This window comes from Camelina sativa, chromosome 15 (genome assembly GCF_000633955.1).
Source record: "Camelina sativa cultivar DH55 chromosome 15, Cs, whole genome shotgun sequence".
Taxonomy (NCBI): domain Eukaryota; kingdom Viridiplantae; phylum Streptophyta; class Magnoliopsida; order Brassicales; family Brassicaceae; genus Camelina; species Camelina sativa.
The window spans coordinates 20,047,389-20,061,593 of NC_025699.1; the positions used below are offsets into that span (position 1 = coordinate 20,047,389).

A 14,205-nucleotide genomic window follows, 5' to 3' on the forward strand; every position below is an offset into this window, starting at 1 on the left:
CTCCACTCGGTCGAGTCCTCCTCAGCACACAGTCGAGTGTCTGGTCAAGTGTGCGGTCGAGTTGGACTCTGGACCTTGGTTCTTCAGCCTTAACTCTCTTGCTTTCCTTTCATGATTGCTTCACTTCTCCTCAGCATTGCTTCCATGCTCCTTAAGCTCCAAAATCACCTGATTATGCATGAAAAAATGCAAATGCAATGCAACTAAACTCTAATGCATGATTAGTCGTAAAGCTATGAAATAATGGTGAAAATGGCTAGCAAAAGATGCAAAAGATGTGAATAAACTAAGGGAAAATATGGTAAAATATATGAACATCACAATCCTCCCATCTACTAGGCTATACACACAAGCAACTGAGATTCCAATGCTTAACAAACCACAAACAAAACACAACAAACCAGGAAAACACGAAACAGACAAGTTGGTGTCGACCGACACCAGAGTGGTGTCGATCGACACTGGCCCAAACATGGTGTCGACCGACATCAACCTGGTGTCGATCGACACCCCCTCCGCAGACGCGTTCTGCTCGAAGCCGATCATCGAATCTCCTTTCCAATCCATCTCCAATCCATCCAGAACTTACCCAAAAGTCACAGGAACCATTGGAGACCCTAAAGCAATCACAACCAACAAGAAAAACACCAAAACAACACCAAACAAGCAAAACATAAGAGATCTCAGGTTTAGATCAGCCATGGTCATGCACTCACCTCTTCTGCAGGAAGATTTGATTGAGAAACGGCGGAAACAACACCACAAGAAGCTTCTCCTTCGTTCCCAGCAACCACACTTCCTTCCACAACAACAGATCTCCCCAAAACCTCTAAGAACAAGCCAAAATCTCTCAAGAACACTCACAGAACTTTCTCTCATTTTACTCTCTTTTCTCACTCAACGGCGACCAAACACACCATCAAACTCTTAATTTGTCGCTTCTCCACTTAAATACTGGGTTTAGATAACTAAACCAAACCAACCAAACCAAAATCGCGAATTGAAACAAACCCAACGAACCCATAAATAGTGGTGTCAATCGACACACCCTTGGTGTCGGTCGACACCAAACCCAAAATACCAAAAACTAGCTGTTCGATTAAATTAATTAATGATCATGCTTTTATTTTTATTTGACCAATGTTGCTAAGCAACACCTTTATCTAACCATGGATTTTGTACAGCTCTGAAACCAGTTTCTAATAATTCGGTTATATGTCTGTATTTGTATATAGAATTCTAGAGAGCAAAAGATAGCTCAAACGTTGACCCATGTTGTTAAACAGAATTTTATTTGGATTTGGTTTACAACATGCCCTTTTCTTAACTTAAACAATGGAAAGCTTCCATACCCATCAGACAATGTATCTTAACCTTACACAACGAAGATAACTATAATAAATTATCAACTGTAGCTAAATAATATTACAGTAATTATCTATGACTTATATATATTATATATTATATATATTAAATTTGGTCAAACAATATATTTTTTATTTCATACAAAATCCATAAAAACGTCTTATAAAGATTAAAACATGTACTTTAGAGCCTAAAAAGAGCAAAAAGAAGGGTTAATAAGTTGCAGCTATCACAAGGAAGGAACTGGTTACATTTATAGGGTTTACACAGACGCATCAAGAAGGAAAAAGGAGGCACCCAACCATCCCATCCGATAATTTCCACATAGCACCTGGTCGAGTTCATGACGAGACATTCAAATTCCACCTCTTAACCCTATTTTCGACAGACAAGAGGCGACATCCGTTTTTACACTTTTCTTTGAACAAATTCTCTAGTTTTAGTTATTCTTTCAACTTGAATTCTGTTTACATTTTGCTATTGCTTCTTTCTAATAAAACGTTTATCTCTTTTTCATCTTTATGATTATGCAATTTTTATTTATTTCTGGGTTTATGTTCTTTGCCATGAGATCTGAGTAGTGAATCAAAGTTTCTAGTGATGAGATAGGCTAGTATGTATTTTTAATCAGTTAGGATATTTTAGCTTGATTGTTTTTATGAAAATTCCCTTCTGGATTAGTGTTCTTAGTGCTATTTTCAGACCGAGAGGTTGAGATTAATTTCAAGGCATTTCTGCCCGAGAGGTGTTCGATGAAATGCCTGAATTAGCTAATGCTAGAGATTTACTCGCTTTGCCTAAGAGATTAGATGTGTAAGGAGTTTATTGACAATAATGAATCGGATTTTAATGCCTTATTAGTCATGTTTCTCCAACGAGCGTTGGGTAGGGGAGTGACTAAGGTTGATTGTTTCTATCACGAGAGTGTTTTAGCCAGGTTTAGAGATTCATTGTCTAGGGAATAGATTGCTTGAGGCTTGTAAAACATTCTAGGTTGATTAGGAATACTTATGAACCAATTACCCCATCCTTAGGAGCTTTTGCATCTTGATTGTTTACTGTTTTTATATCAACCTGACCACCAACCCGATCAGCTACTCGATCACCTGCATCGTGTGGTACTTCGAGTTGTTCTTGATTTTTGTTCTTTCTGTTTTCTTATTTTTGTTCCCCTTAGGTTGATAGATAAACCCCCATTATTACTTGGCTTGACTTGCTTGTTTCTGATTGCATCATATCTGCTAGTATAACAACCATTTGGATTGATAACCCTTTGTACTACAACTGCATAGGGAATTGATACACTGGGTGAAAAATCCTGTTATCAATTTGGCGCTGTTGCCATTTGGTTGTTTCTTGTTATAGTTAGGATTTCAGCACTTGCTAGATCAAATTCTTTTTATTATATCTCAGTACTGAGTGTTTGCTTGTCTGTTATGGATCTCAGGTGAACCGACGTGACCCCTACCCGATCAAAATGAACCTCAAAGGAGAAGGAAGATTGGTGATAGTGATGCTCCCACTACTCATACTCATAGGTATGGGATAGTGCCTCCTGCTGTCCACAACACAACCTTCACAATCAAGAGTAGTCTGATTTCAATGGTTCTGAGCAACAGATTTCATGAACTGCCTACTGAAGACCCCCTTGCATATCTTGATGAGTTTGATAGGCTCTGTAGCCTCACCAATATAAATGGAGTTAGTGAGGATGCATTGAAGCTGAGATTGTTTCCTTTTTTTTCTAGGAGATAAAGCCCATCAGTGGGAGAAGACTCTACATCCTTGGAAAAATCACCTCTTGGATTGATTGTAAGAAGGTCTTTCTTGCAAAGTTCTTCTCTAGTTCATTGACTGCATGTTTGAGGAACGAAATTTCAGGATTTCTCCAACAGAGTAGCGAGTCTTTCAGTGAAGCATGGGAGCGCTTCAAAGGCTACCAGAGACAATGCCCACATCATGGATTCAACAATGCATCTTTGTTGAGTACTTTGTATAGAGGTGTTATTACCAGTATCATAAACTTTTAGACACAGCCTCCAATGGAAGTTTCATGAATATAGATGTCGCTGAAGGTTGGGAATTAGTAGAGAATCTTGCTAAGTGCAATGGAAATTATAGTGAGGAATATGATTCCAGCTTAAGGGGCGGTGTTGATTCTGAGGAAGGGCATAGAAAGGAACTAAAAGCCTTCAATGAGAAGCTGGATAAACTCTTTCAAACCCAACAGAAGCAAGTACATGTTGTTTGTGAAGATGAGCAGTTTATGGTCTCAAACTATCCTCCATAACAACCCAAGCAGGCTCCTCCTCAAGATCAGGGGATGAAGAGTATGCTTCAGCAAATCCTACAAGGTCAAGCTAATGGAGCTATGGAAACAAGTAAAAAGCTCACAGAGATGAATAACAAGATAGACTGCACATATGGTGGCCTTAATATTAAGATTGAAGCTTTAACCTGCAGAATGTTTCACCTAGAGAGCAAGAGTGCATCTCCTTCTTCTGGACTATTCAATGGGACTGCAATTACAATCTCAAAGAGATTGCCACTGCCCAAGCTATATCTCTCAAAGAACTACCTACAAAGCTCACCTTGGACAGTGAGAACCAAGATGGGGAGGATTTTCTCCAACCAGAAGTGCAGAATGAGAAGAAAACTGAGCTTGAGACCCCACTCGACCATACACATGGTCGAGCACATGGTCGAGTGCTTGATCGAGTCATTTCTCAAGATCCTGAAAATCCAGTTCAGTTCATTCCTCCTCCCTATCAGCCACATTTTCCATTTCCAAGCCGGTTTAAAGAGCAAATGCTGAAAAAGAACAACGCTTATATTGATAAGCCAGCAATGATCGTCTTGAGTCATGAACCTTTGTTAGAACATGCTGAAATGAAGGATAAGCCAAAAGTTAAAGAACTTGAGCAGAAGAAGCCAACTATTGTTGGGCATACCTTCTGGATCCAAGAAAAAAACTAGCTACCTGAGCCAGCAGTCTTTGAGAGTGTAAATGGGCCAGAAACTGAAATTTTCACAGCATCTGAGAAAGCTCCATGGGGAGCACGACCCCACGACCCCATGGTCGATTTCATGTTTGGGTCCATGGTCGGGTCACACTCCAGCTCTTCCAGAATGCTCAGACTCAATCTCCAAGCTTCCCCAACAGCTAAAGTCAAGAAAGCACGTATCTGATGGGTTGTCAGCACTTCAAACTACTAACATTCTCAAGGATTCTGTGAGGGATTTGACAACTACAGTGAAGAATATCAGTGGGAAAATCAAGAAACTTCAAGGGAAAGTCAGTGGTTCTTCCTCAAAGAAAGCAAAGCAAGGGCTGCATGTAACGATGAGAAATAACACTTTTAGCATAGATCCTAGAAAAAGAAGAAAAATGAAATCTCAGGGAATAGAGAGGACTTCATCTTCTCTCTATAAATCTTCCAAAGCATGAGAAGGGTGAAAAGTCAAGCTTAGTGACTTTAAACAAGCTCACTTGGGAGGAAGTCCCAAAGGTATCCTTCTAAATATGGCTAAAGTTTTTTGTTGTTTTGATTTCTTTTCTTTAGTGTCTTTGAATTCTAGGAATAAAAGACATTAAGGGGGTGTTATTGGATGGGTGATTTCTAAATTCATATGGAATTGTAAATTCTAGAAATCAAAACACATAGATTTTGAAATAACATGTTTTATCCTTGGATTTGAATCCTTCTATTTTACACTTTCAAATCCATACAAATCCATTTAAAACATAATGTGGATTTTGAAATCCAAAAACAAATCATTAAATGAATAACATGGGATTTTAACAAGTATTTGTAAATCATGATACCAATAACACATTATTTTGATAAGTATTTTAAAATCAATGATTGAATAACACATAATTTTTGTCTGGATTTCCAAATCCATTAAAATCATAGAACCAATAACCCCCTCTAAGTGTTAAGGGGATATTTGAATGAGCTAGAGCCTATCCGATGTCAAACCCGATGGGGTACTCGATGCCCTACCCGATGCATGACTCGGATGCTGGTCCAAGCAACAGGTCCACACACATCAACGAGCTCACTGATGAGCCAAATCCAGCAACCACTGGAGCTGAGAACAAGCCTGAGTGTTCATTGGGAAGCATGAAAGCTGTTGTGACGTCTTTCTTCACCAACCAATGAGGTACCACATTCATCCAACCTTTGTAAATAACATTGCATTAAAGTTTGTTCCATTTTGTGATTCTTGGATTCTTTTCCAGACTTTTATTTACACAGGGACTGTGTAATTTAAGTTTGGGGGAGGGTCCTAGAATGTATTTAACATTGTGTTTTATTTTCTTATTTTCTAATTTCAAATTTTTTCATACTAGTTTTATTCATTTGAGTCTGCATCTATTTGCATTAAAAAAACCCTAAAAATTTGAAAATTAAAAAAAAAAAAAAAAGTGTTCATTTAGTTGCATTTACATATTAGGATTGAGTCTAGATTGTTGCTTTTAGGATTGTTGCATATGCATTTTAGGGGACAATGATTAAAACCACCTTGTTTAAAGTCCAACCTTAGGATTGAAGTTATAGCCTTTAATCACAATATTCATTGTTGCTAGATCAATCTCTGAAAAAAAAAAAATCTTTGTTTAAAACCTTGTGTCTTTTGAAAGCTTTTTCCACTTGTGTGAAACTTGCTTGAACATTGTATCATCTCTATATTATTGGACTTAACCTGAACTTAAATTATATTGCTTATGGAATTTGAATGTTTGCTCATGGTAACTCTAAACTCGGGTTAACACTCTATTTTTGCCAATCTTTTCACTTAACCCAAAATTCTTTTTCCCTACCCTTAAACCCAATCCTTTTCTTTCAAGCCTTGTTGTGATTTGTTGAGTGAGGCTTTTTCATGTTTTGATGTTTCTATAGGTTGTGAAACCTTGAGAGTATTGAGAACGACAAAGAATTGGCTCTTGTTTTAGCTAAGTTTAGAATCATTTGGACTAGCTAATAGAATGGGTTTTGAAAGATAGGTTGTTAGCATTTTTATTTGGGGTTGGGTTGAGGAATAAAATAAAAACTAAAGAAGAAAGTCCCTAAGGTTCAGTTTAATTAGCTCTAAGTCTCTAAGTAAAAAAAAAAAAAAAAGAGAAGAGTCTTGCTATAGCCTCCTAGAAAAGAAAAAAAAAGGAGAAAACACAAAAAAATAGGAGTACAGCAAAAAAAGAAAAAAAAAATTGTTGTAAGAGAGGGCTAGCTGTTCAAAGTTAAAACCTTAGGGATTGTAAAAAAAAAAAAGGAGTTAAAATCAAGGTTGTAGGCAGTTTTATTCTAAGGTGTTGGATATAAAGAAAGTGAATGAGAAAATGGTAGATTATTAAGAACTAAGCTTTGTATGCCCAAATTGTTTTCAGTCTTAGATAGTTTTCACAACTGTCTAGCATTCCTTCTTTTTGAGAATAAGCCACCTAAAGATATTGTTTGGAACCTACCTACCCAAAAAAAAACCCTTACCCTTGAAACCGATTGAGTTTGATTCACTTTCCATTTGCAAGAATTCGCCAAACAGTTTAATGAATATGAAAGAGATGTTCTTTGGAATCACAAGTCTTTACTGTTAGTTGGAGGATGAACTAGATCGATGCATGGTGATAAGCATAGAAAAATATTTGTAAGTATGTTAATTGATCTTAGCACCATTAAATTATCTTTAATGACTATAGCTTGAATCCTTCGCTTGGTACTATGAGGTTATGAGTCCCCATTTTCAAACCTCATCCTCTTACTTCCTTGCTAGATGACTAGCAAGAGATAAGTTTGGGGGTGTGATAACTCTCTAATTTACATGTTTTAGGCACCTTTTTTGTCCATATTTTGCATTATATATACCCTAACCTTAGTATTTTTAGGTCCTTAACCGTAGGAATCTGCATTTAGGCTACTTAATGTACTGCATTGTTGCATTTGTGCATTTTAGATGAAAACGGGTACTTTAGAGCCTAAAAAGAGCAAAAAGAAGGGTTAACAAGTTGCAGTTATCACACGGACGGAACTGGTTACATTTATAGGGCTTACACAGAAGCATCAAGAAGGAAAAAGGAGGCACCCGACCATACCACCCGATAATTGCCACATAGCACCTGGTCGAGTTCATGACAAGACCTTCAAATATCGACTCGAATGAAGATTTTACGGTGGGGTTCAGCTTCTGAGTTCTTCATCAAAGTTATAGGAAATCGAGTTCTCTTTCTAAAGGTGGTAATTTGAAGCCAATCGGATGTGCGGTTCAAGAGTTATTCCTGTTTTAGTGAGCGTATATACATTCAGATCAAAGAATGGAACCACCCGATCACCTATCCGATCATGCACTCGAAGTGGAGCTCGAGTTCCACCTCGTGCAGCATGGTCGTATACCTGCTGACGTAGCTAGGTCAACCTGTTTCCTTAGAGAATGTTTATTGGTAGATTTGTATTTGGGGCTCTTATATTTTTGTAAGAATAAATAGTGTACTTTTTAAAACTAAGAACTTTTTGTAGGTGAAATAAAATTATCCCCTCCAATGGTAAATCTCTTGATGAAGTTCTTATTTTTGAAAAATATTATAGAAATTTAAAGAAATTTATAAAAGTGGAGAAACAAATCTCACCCCAACACTCCATAATTAATTGAACTATAGCATCCCAAGATCCTTTACATACTTGGTCGATAATGCAATGACATCATACAAAACCAAAAGATCCTCACAGACTATCTCAAAAACCATCAAAGCCCTCTTTAGCTTTTTCTTCTGGTGATTTAACCACCATGTTGCTGTTAGAGAACACATGAGCGCAATCGAACCACCATTCATAAAGCTTGAAACTCATCCAGTATTGCCTCGGTGTTCATCTGATGGAAGGTCTGGAAACTCATTAGAGTAGAATCAATTCACAAGCTTCGTCAGCCTCAGCCAGCTCACAGGAACGTTCAGTCCTCTGTCCAAATGGCTGCAAACTTTTAAGATCCAACTATCAGATGTTGAGTCTTTTATTCTTCCATAAACATGAATAGCTTCTAAATACATATATCTCTGCCCACATTACAACAACACATACGGTAAAAATACCAATTAACTCCTCAGGTTTCATCTACAAGAACTAGAGGTGGACAAACAAACACTAGTTATTCTCTCACATCACATCATTGTTCACAATAAAACCCGCCCAATCTCAAAACTAAGGAGCTTTATCACCGAGAATATTGCAGGACATGATATGCTGGTTGTTGTCTAATCTAAAAAATGTGTCTAAATATGGAGTACCACGCAATGTAAAACGAATAGAGTGACCTCAAAGGACGAGAGCAAGAAAAGAAACCACAAAAGGTCTTGCGCTTTAGTAAGTCATCATCATCATGTCCATTGATGCCTTTCTCTGCTAGTCTAGAGCAAATTTGACAATACTTGAGGCTGATGCAAATAAAAAAAAGATCAAGCATACCAAAAGTTAGCTAGTAAAAGAACCAAGGAACTGTGGTTGCACTAAAGATCACAATTTTAGATAGAATCCTCCATCTGTAGAACTAAGAAACCAAAACCTAGTAATCAAGCACACATGAGTTAGAATCAATGGCAATACTATTGCGTTCAACTTAAGAGTTTCGAGTATGGCGAATCTGATTTAGAGTTTTGGTTTAGGTGATTTGGACGTACAAAATCCAGTTCAGTCAACAAACTTAAGTCTCTTCAACCAATCAATCACTTTCAAAACTTTAAAACCTAAACAAATCAATTGGAAAAATCCTAAATTTAGCCAAAAACTAAAAAACCTGAACCAGAAACAGGGCAATTAGGCAAACCCAGAACAATTGTCACCAATATAAAAATCTAACTTTATAAACAACTCAAAACCCTGAAACAGAAGCAGAACAACCTTAGGGCTAAAGAATTCACAACCCATGTCACAAAATTCAAACTTTCAAGGGGCAAAACGTCACAAAATATCCAAACTTGAGCAATGCCCAATCCTAAAACCAATCAGCTTCATGGAACAATCAATCTACAGTAAAGGCTAAATCACCACCATTTATCTCCAAAATTCCCGAACAGGGTAAAAATTTAGTTCCTACAAAGATAATATATATATAGAGAGAGAGGGAGACCTGGTGATAGTGAGCTCAAGGCCATTATTGTCTACAATGGCCACCTTTCCATGGCCGTGACGGAGACGACGGTTACTCGGACCAGCAGAACTGTACGGAACTCGGTGCATTCTAGTAGAAAGAGGAGGACTCTGGTGGTCGTTGTCGTCAATCATCTCTACTTCCAACAGATCATTGACAAAAATCCTTTTCAACTTCATAATCTCCGTCGCAAGAGAAAAAAAAAAGTGAATGCAATTTTTTTCCTTTAATATTAAAAATTACACCCAATCATTTTTGAGCACGTCCATGCTTCTTAGAGTTTCTTAAACCCCTAGTTAAGAAGTTATTCTTAGTAATATCACCATTTTTTATTTGTTTTTAATCATATTAAACCTAAGAAATATTGCTAAGAAGTCCCGATAAAGATAGTCTTATAAATATTCCCTCTTAACCCTATTTTGCTATGCATGTGTCAGCAGTTGCTTCTGAAAGTGCTTTTAGCACTAGTGGAAGGATAATAAACTGATTTAGAAGTTATCTAACAGACTATATGGTGGAGATTTTGATGTGTACGGAACATTGGCTAAAGCAAGACAAAGTTTGAAGAAAAAGTGCTTACAAATGCACAGATTCTTGCAGAATTTGTATTTGAAGATGAGCTTCAAAGAGGTTCATTTTATCTCTCTATTTGAAATTAACATTGCTTACAATCTGAAATTTTGTAGTGTTAATTCAAAAACTTATCTCTCAATGTTTGTAATTTTCTTTTTCAGAGTTTGAACCCCAATAGAAAAACCTTAAGTGACTACATGCCAAAGGAACAAGCAAGAGAAGAGTGTGAAACAAATGAAAGATATTTTGGATTTCTCTTTTTTTTGGAATAGTTGAATTTCTCTTTAGTTTTGAAGACTTTTATTTTGTTTAACATTCAGTTCAAGTGTTTTAACATTCAGGTTAAGTGTCTAACTTTCAATTTAGGTGTATAAATTCGATTGGGTTCTCGGATATCTGTTGGGTTCATCGGGTTTCAGGTATACCCAAACTAACCCGAACCCAAAGGAATCCAATCCAAACCCGATCTGAAAGGATAAAAAAATCCGAACGGGTGTCTAAACCTGAAAAACCAAAAATCCAAAAACTCTGGGTTCGAGTACCTGAATGCCCAGGGCTACTCGAGGTAAAGCCATGAAGTAAAGGTAAATACAGAATCAATTCAAAACAGATGTTAAAAAATAATTGTGAAATCAAAAGAAACAACATAATAGGGAATTATGAGATTAGATAACTGGTTTGCCAAAAAAAAAAAAAAGAAGAAGAAGAAGAAGATAACTGCATTAATTGCTTATTTTTGTATAAATACAAAACCTTGTACATCCAAAAAGGGCATTCACTTTTAGAATTAACTAGATTTTAACTCGCGGTACACCGTATGCATATAATTTTTATTATTATTTATATTTTATATTGTATTTGTTTGTTAAATATTGGATGTTTTCCAAATAGAGGAATAACTAAATTTTCTGACCGTTTGTGCGGTTAAGTGTTTATATTAATTTTTTAATCTGCAAGATACTTTATGACCATTTGTTTGTTATATTTAGTTTGTTTTGTTAAGAGTTTGAGATTCTATTTTGATTTTTAATTATTATAACAAAAAATAAGGGATCTAAGTACATAGTAAGTCATTTATACGCTATGATTAAGTCACATTTTTCCTAATGATTTAATTATTTTACATAATCTTAGTTAAATCAACTTAATTTTTATATGTCAAATATTCTAGTATTAATAGTGTTGACAAAAAAATAAAATTAGGATTTAACCCATGCTAGCATAATTTTAATAATATTTTATTAATTCCAACATTTCCTCTTTATAACCCATCTACTATGTATCCATATTATATAATATTTTTTAAAAATTTATTTTTACATATTCGTAATATTATTTAATTTTATTAAGTTTATATATATTAATTTTAATATTTAAATAAATGTGAATCGAAACTCTTCTTACGTTAAGAATCAACACTCACAGGTTTTGGAAAACAAATAATTTTCTTTATTTGCAAATGATTTAGAGATAGAATATCTTCAATACACAATAGAAGGTGTGACTAACTACTGTATATCATAGTTTCTGTTTCCATATTGATTCTGTTGTATTTTTTAGTTGGAATGGTATGTAAAATATATAGGAAACAAAATCTTAAATAATATTATTTTTGGAAAAATTTTAGCGATTAACTTTGTAAATAAGTATAAATAAAAGGGTAGAAGCCAAAATGTAATTCAAAAATGTATATATAGATTTTTGAAAAAATTTTAGGGATTAACTTTGTAAATAAGTACAAATAAAAGGGTATAATCCAAAATCTAATTCAAAAATGTATATATAGATACACACAACTTTTTAACAGTTTAAGCTTTGTCGATTTAAATTTTATATTTTTTTTTTATTTTTTCTTCGTTTATTATCATTTTTGAGGGATCCAATATCTCTTTGTCCACTAGGATACTTGAGTGTGGGATCTAATACCCACAGTGATCTCCCAGTTTCTAACATAACACAATGTAGAACAAATTATGATGTTTAATTTATATTAACTAATTAATCTGATCATACTTTTTTTCTAAAAAGAGTTTCAATAATTTCTTTAATTATATTTATTTGAAAAAAAGTTTAAGTACCAATTGAGGAAAATATTAAATAACCAATAACAGAAAATTATATTAAATCAATATGTATTAATTATAATATACAAATTATCAATCTATTCTAAAATATGAAAAATACATTAATTTAATAAATTTGAGTACTTTAGGAGTGAAAATATTCTAAGTAAAATAAATATTTGGTAAAAATAAGATTAACGTTTTATCTACAAAGTATTATAACATTCCTTAATTTTTAAATATAACTTCACTATTTGAATCTCATTAAAGAAAAAACATTAAAACATAGTCACATACTATAGCACGAATCACACTCTTGTTTTGGTAGGATGCAGAATCATAATCTAGTACCAACTAAACTCGCCGAATCAAAAAAAAAAAAGCTTCTTGAAAAAAAGTTATTCCTATCATTATCAAATTTAGTTTCTTATATTAAGAAAAAGGAACATAAATAAAAAAAGCTTATAACAAAAACAAGTAGAAACAAATATGGTTTTACTAATAAGTAATGAATACGAGTGTATCATCACATGATGATGTCTCTTCTCTTTCCTTTATTCCATCTCATTCATCCAGCCTACCATCTTCGTCTTATTCTTTTTTGCATTTTTTCGCAAGTTATGAAGCGTTCCACTGATTATATCATGTTTTTACCAAGAAAAAACGAAATTGAAACCGAAGGAGAATCCAGATCGGAATTTTCTTTTTCTTCTTTTTTATCTTTAAGATTTCATTTTCTCCAACTTTATTGCTTAGATCATCATCATGTGTCCCCAGTCGAATAATTGAATGTCATTGTAGTTTGGCTTAGACGGTGTAGTGTTGGTTAAGATTGTCGATGTCAAGACCCTTGAGCTTCACTACCGACTCAACGTGGCCTTTCAGAGTGTGCACTTCTCGTAGCCTGCATGCACCACAACAAAACACAATTTTCACCAATCTTGTAAAATATGTTTACGTGTGGATCATTCGAGTGATCATTTACGTACCTAGCAACTTCTGCACGTTTCTTGGCCTGTTCAGCGATCTCAGAGAGCTCGGTGTAGGTTGCCGTGTCTTCGAACATTGACTCTGGTGGTTTAAGCCCGTGAAGCGTACGTTGAGCTAGAGCCCATTGGGCCTCTCTCTCTCCCCTACCGTAGTCTTTCTTGGTTGTGAAAGCGGTCTTCGATTACAAGGGGCAAAATTAAATACAATGTCAATATATATATATATATATATATATATACATATACCATTCAAGAATCAAGATTTAACTCACACATACCCTATTTTCAATCATGTTGTTCCAAGCTTTGCCACTAAGGGTATAGCGGGTGATAAACTTGAGGATATCAAGAGGAATGTATGTGACGATACTGTAAATCCAAATGACTCCACACCATCCCCATCCGCAGCCTTTAATTCTCGCGAATTCCCAATGTGCATAAGTAGCTATTAAGGTTGCAATCTGTTACAGTGAGAAGAAAAGGAAAAAAAAAAATTAGTCGAGAGAGATATATCAGAAATGTGTATGTGTGAATACAAATGGCATACCAGTTGGGCAACAAAGAAAGCAATAAGAAGAAGAAGTCCAGGACGTTCCACAAAGGACCAGCTCCTTGATCGAGTAACAAATATGAGAGCCTGACTAATTATACTGACTTGCAAATACAAAACTGCAATTAACTCCTCGTTTTTGCCTTGTAATGACCTTACTCCAAATTTATCCTACACACACCAACACCAAGATGAATGAATTTATAGATTATAACAATTAAGTAAATTGTAGTAGTGTTGTATCGAGTACCGGGAAGAAGGTGGTGTCATGAGCCAGCCAGAAGAAGACAACGGTAACGAGAGCCATGTACGTCCCAAGAACAACTCCAGTAGCAAAGATCTCCTTAAGTTTCCATGAGTCAGGAATTGGGGAAGGCTTGACTCTATCCTTGGAAATGGTCATGATGGTACCGTCATTTAGGATTGCAATAATGAGGACCATGAAAGGAGAAAAGTCAAACTCCCAAATAAGAGCCACAAGCATGAAGCCTAGGACTATACGGATGGTAATGGAGACTGCATAGAT

At 35.3% G+C, this 14,205-nt stretch overlaps 3 protein-coding genes across 4 annotated transcripts in view; all 3 read right to left on the minus strand.

Moving 5' to 3' along the window:
• Positions 7,905-9,700, minus strand: LOC104747247. Of its 2 annotated transcripts, none has more exons than XM_010468848.2 (3): positions 9,484-9,700; positions 8,672-8,791; positions 7,905-8,330 (listed from the first exon to the last, which is right to left on the minus strand). In XM_010468848.2, exons 1-3 carry the CDS (start codon positions 9,681-9,683, stop codon positions 8,267-8,269), a joined length of 384 nt encoding a protein of 127 aa, XP_010467150.1. In that variant the 5' UTR covers positions 9,684-9,700; the 3' UTR covers positions 7,905-8,266. The 2 variants fall into 2 exon arrangements, with proteins under 2 accessions (XP_010467150.1, XP_010467149.1); XM_010468847.2 differs by having other exon boundaries at positions 7,905-8,337.
• Positions 12,448-14,199, minus strand: LOC104747248 (ATPase 6, plasma membrane-type-like). Its single transcript, XM_010468849.1, has 5 exons — positions 13,930-14,199; positions 13,677-13,850; positions 13,408-13,590; positions 13,130-13,305; positions 12,448-13,044 (listed from the first exon to the last, which is right to left on the minus strand). Exons 1-5 carry the CDS (start codon positions 14,161-14,163, stop codon positions 12,948-12,950), a joined length of 864 nt encoding a protein of 287 aa, XP_010467151.1. The 5' UTR covers positions 14,164-14,199; the 3' UTR covers positions 12,448-12,947.
• LOC104748631 (ATPase 6, plasma membrane-type-like) overlaps positions 14,175-14,205 on the minus strand; it is a 4,819-nt gene continuing 4,788 nt past the window's right edge. The window contains exon 7 of the mRNA XM_010470239.2: positions 14,175-14,195. Coding sequence (XP_010468541.1) covers positions 14,175-14,195 — 21 coding nt within the window. The remainder of the gene's footprint in view (positions 14,196-14,205) is intronic.

Bases quoted from the DNA above. Each gene is read 5' to 3' on its own strand.
- LOC104747247 (XM_010468847.2), bottom strand. From the start codon at position 9,683: ATGAAGTTGAAAAGGATTTTTGTCAATGATCTGTTGGAAGTAGAGATG. The intron at 8,792-9,483 runs GTCTCCCTCTCT...TATTTGCATCAG, and splicing joins CTTGAGCTCACTATCACCAG to CCTCAAGTATTGTCAAATTT. The intron at 8,338-8,671 runs GTCACTCTATTC...GGATCTTAAAAG, and splicing joins TCTTGCTCTCGTCCTTTGAG to TTTGCAGCCATTTGGACAGA.
- LOC104747248 (XM_010468849.1), bottom strand. From the start codon at position 14,163: ATGCTTGTGGCTCTTATTTGGGAGTTTGACTTTTCTCCTTTCATGGTC. The intron at 13,306-13,407 runs GTATGTGTGAGT...TTGTAATCGAAG, and splicing joins ACAACATGATTGAAAATAGG to ACCGCTTTCACAACCAAGAA. The intron at 13,045-13,129 runs GTACGTAAATGA...TGGTGCATGCAG, and splicing joins AAACGTGCAGAAGTTGCTAG to GCTACGAGAAGTGCACACTC.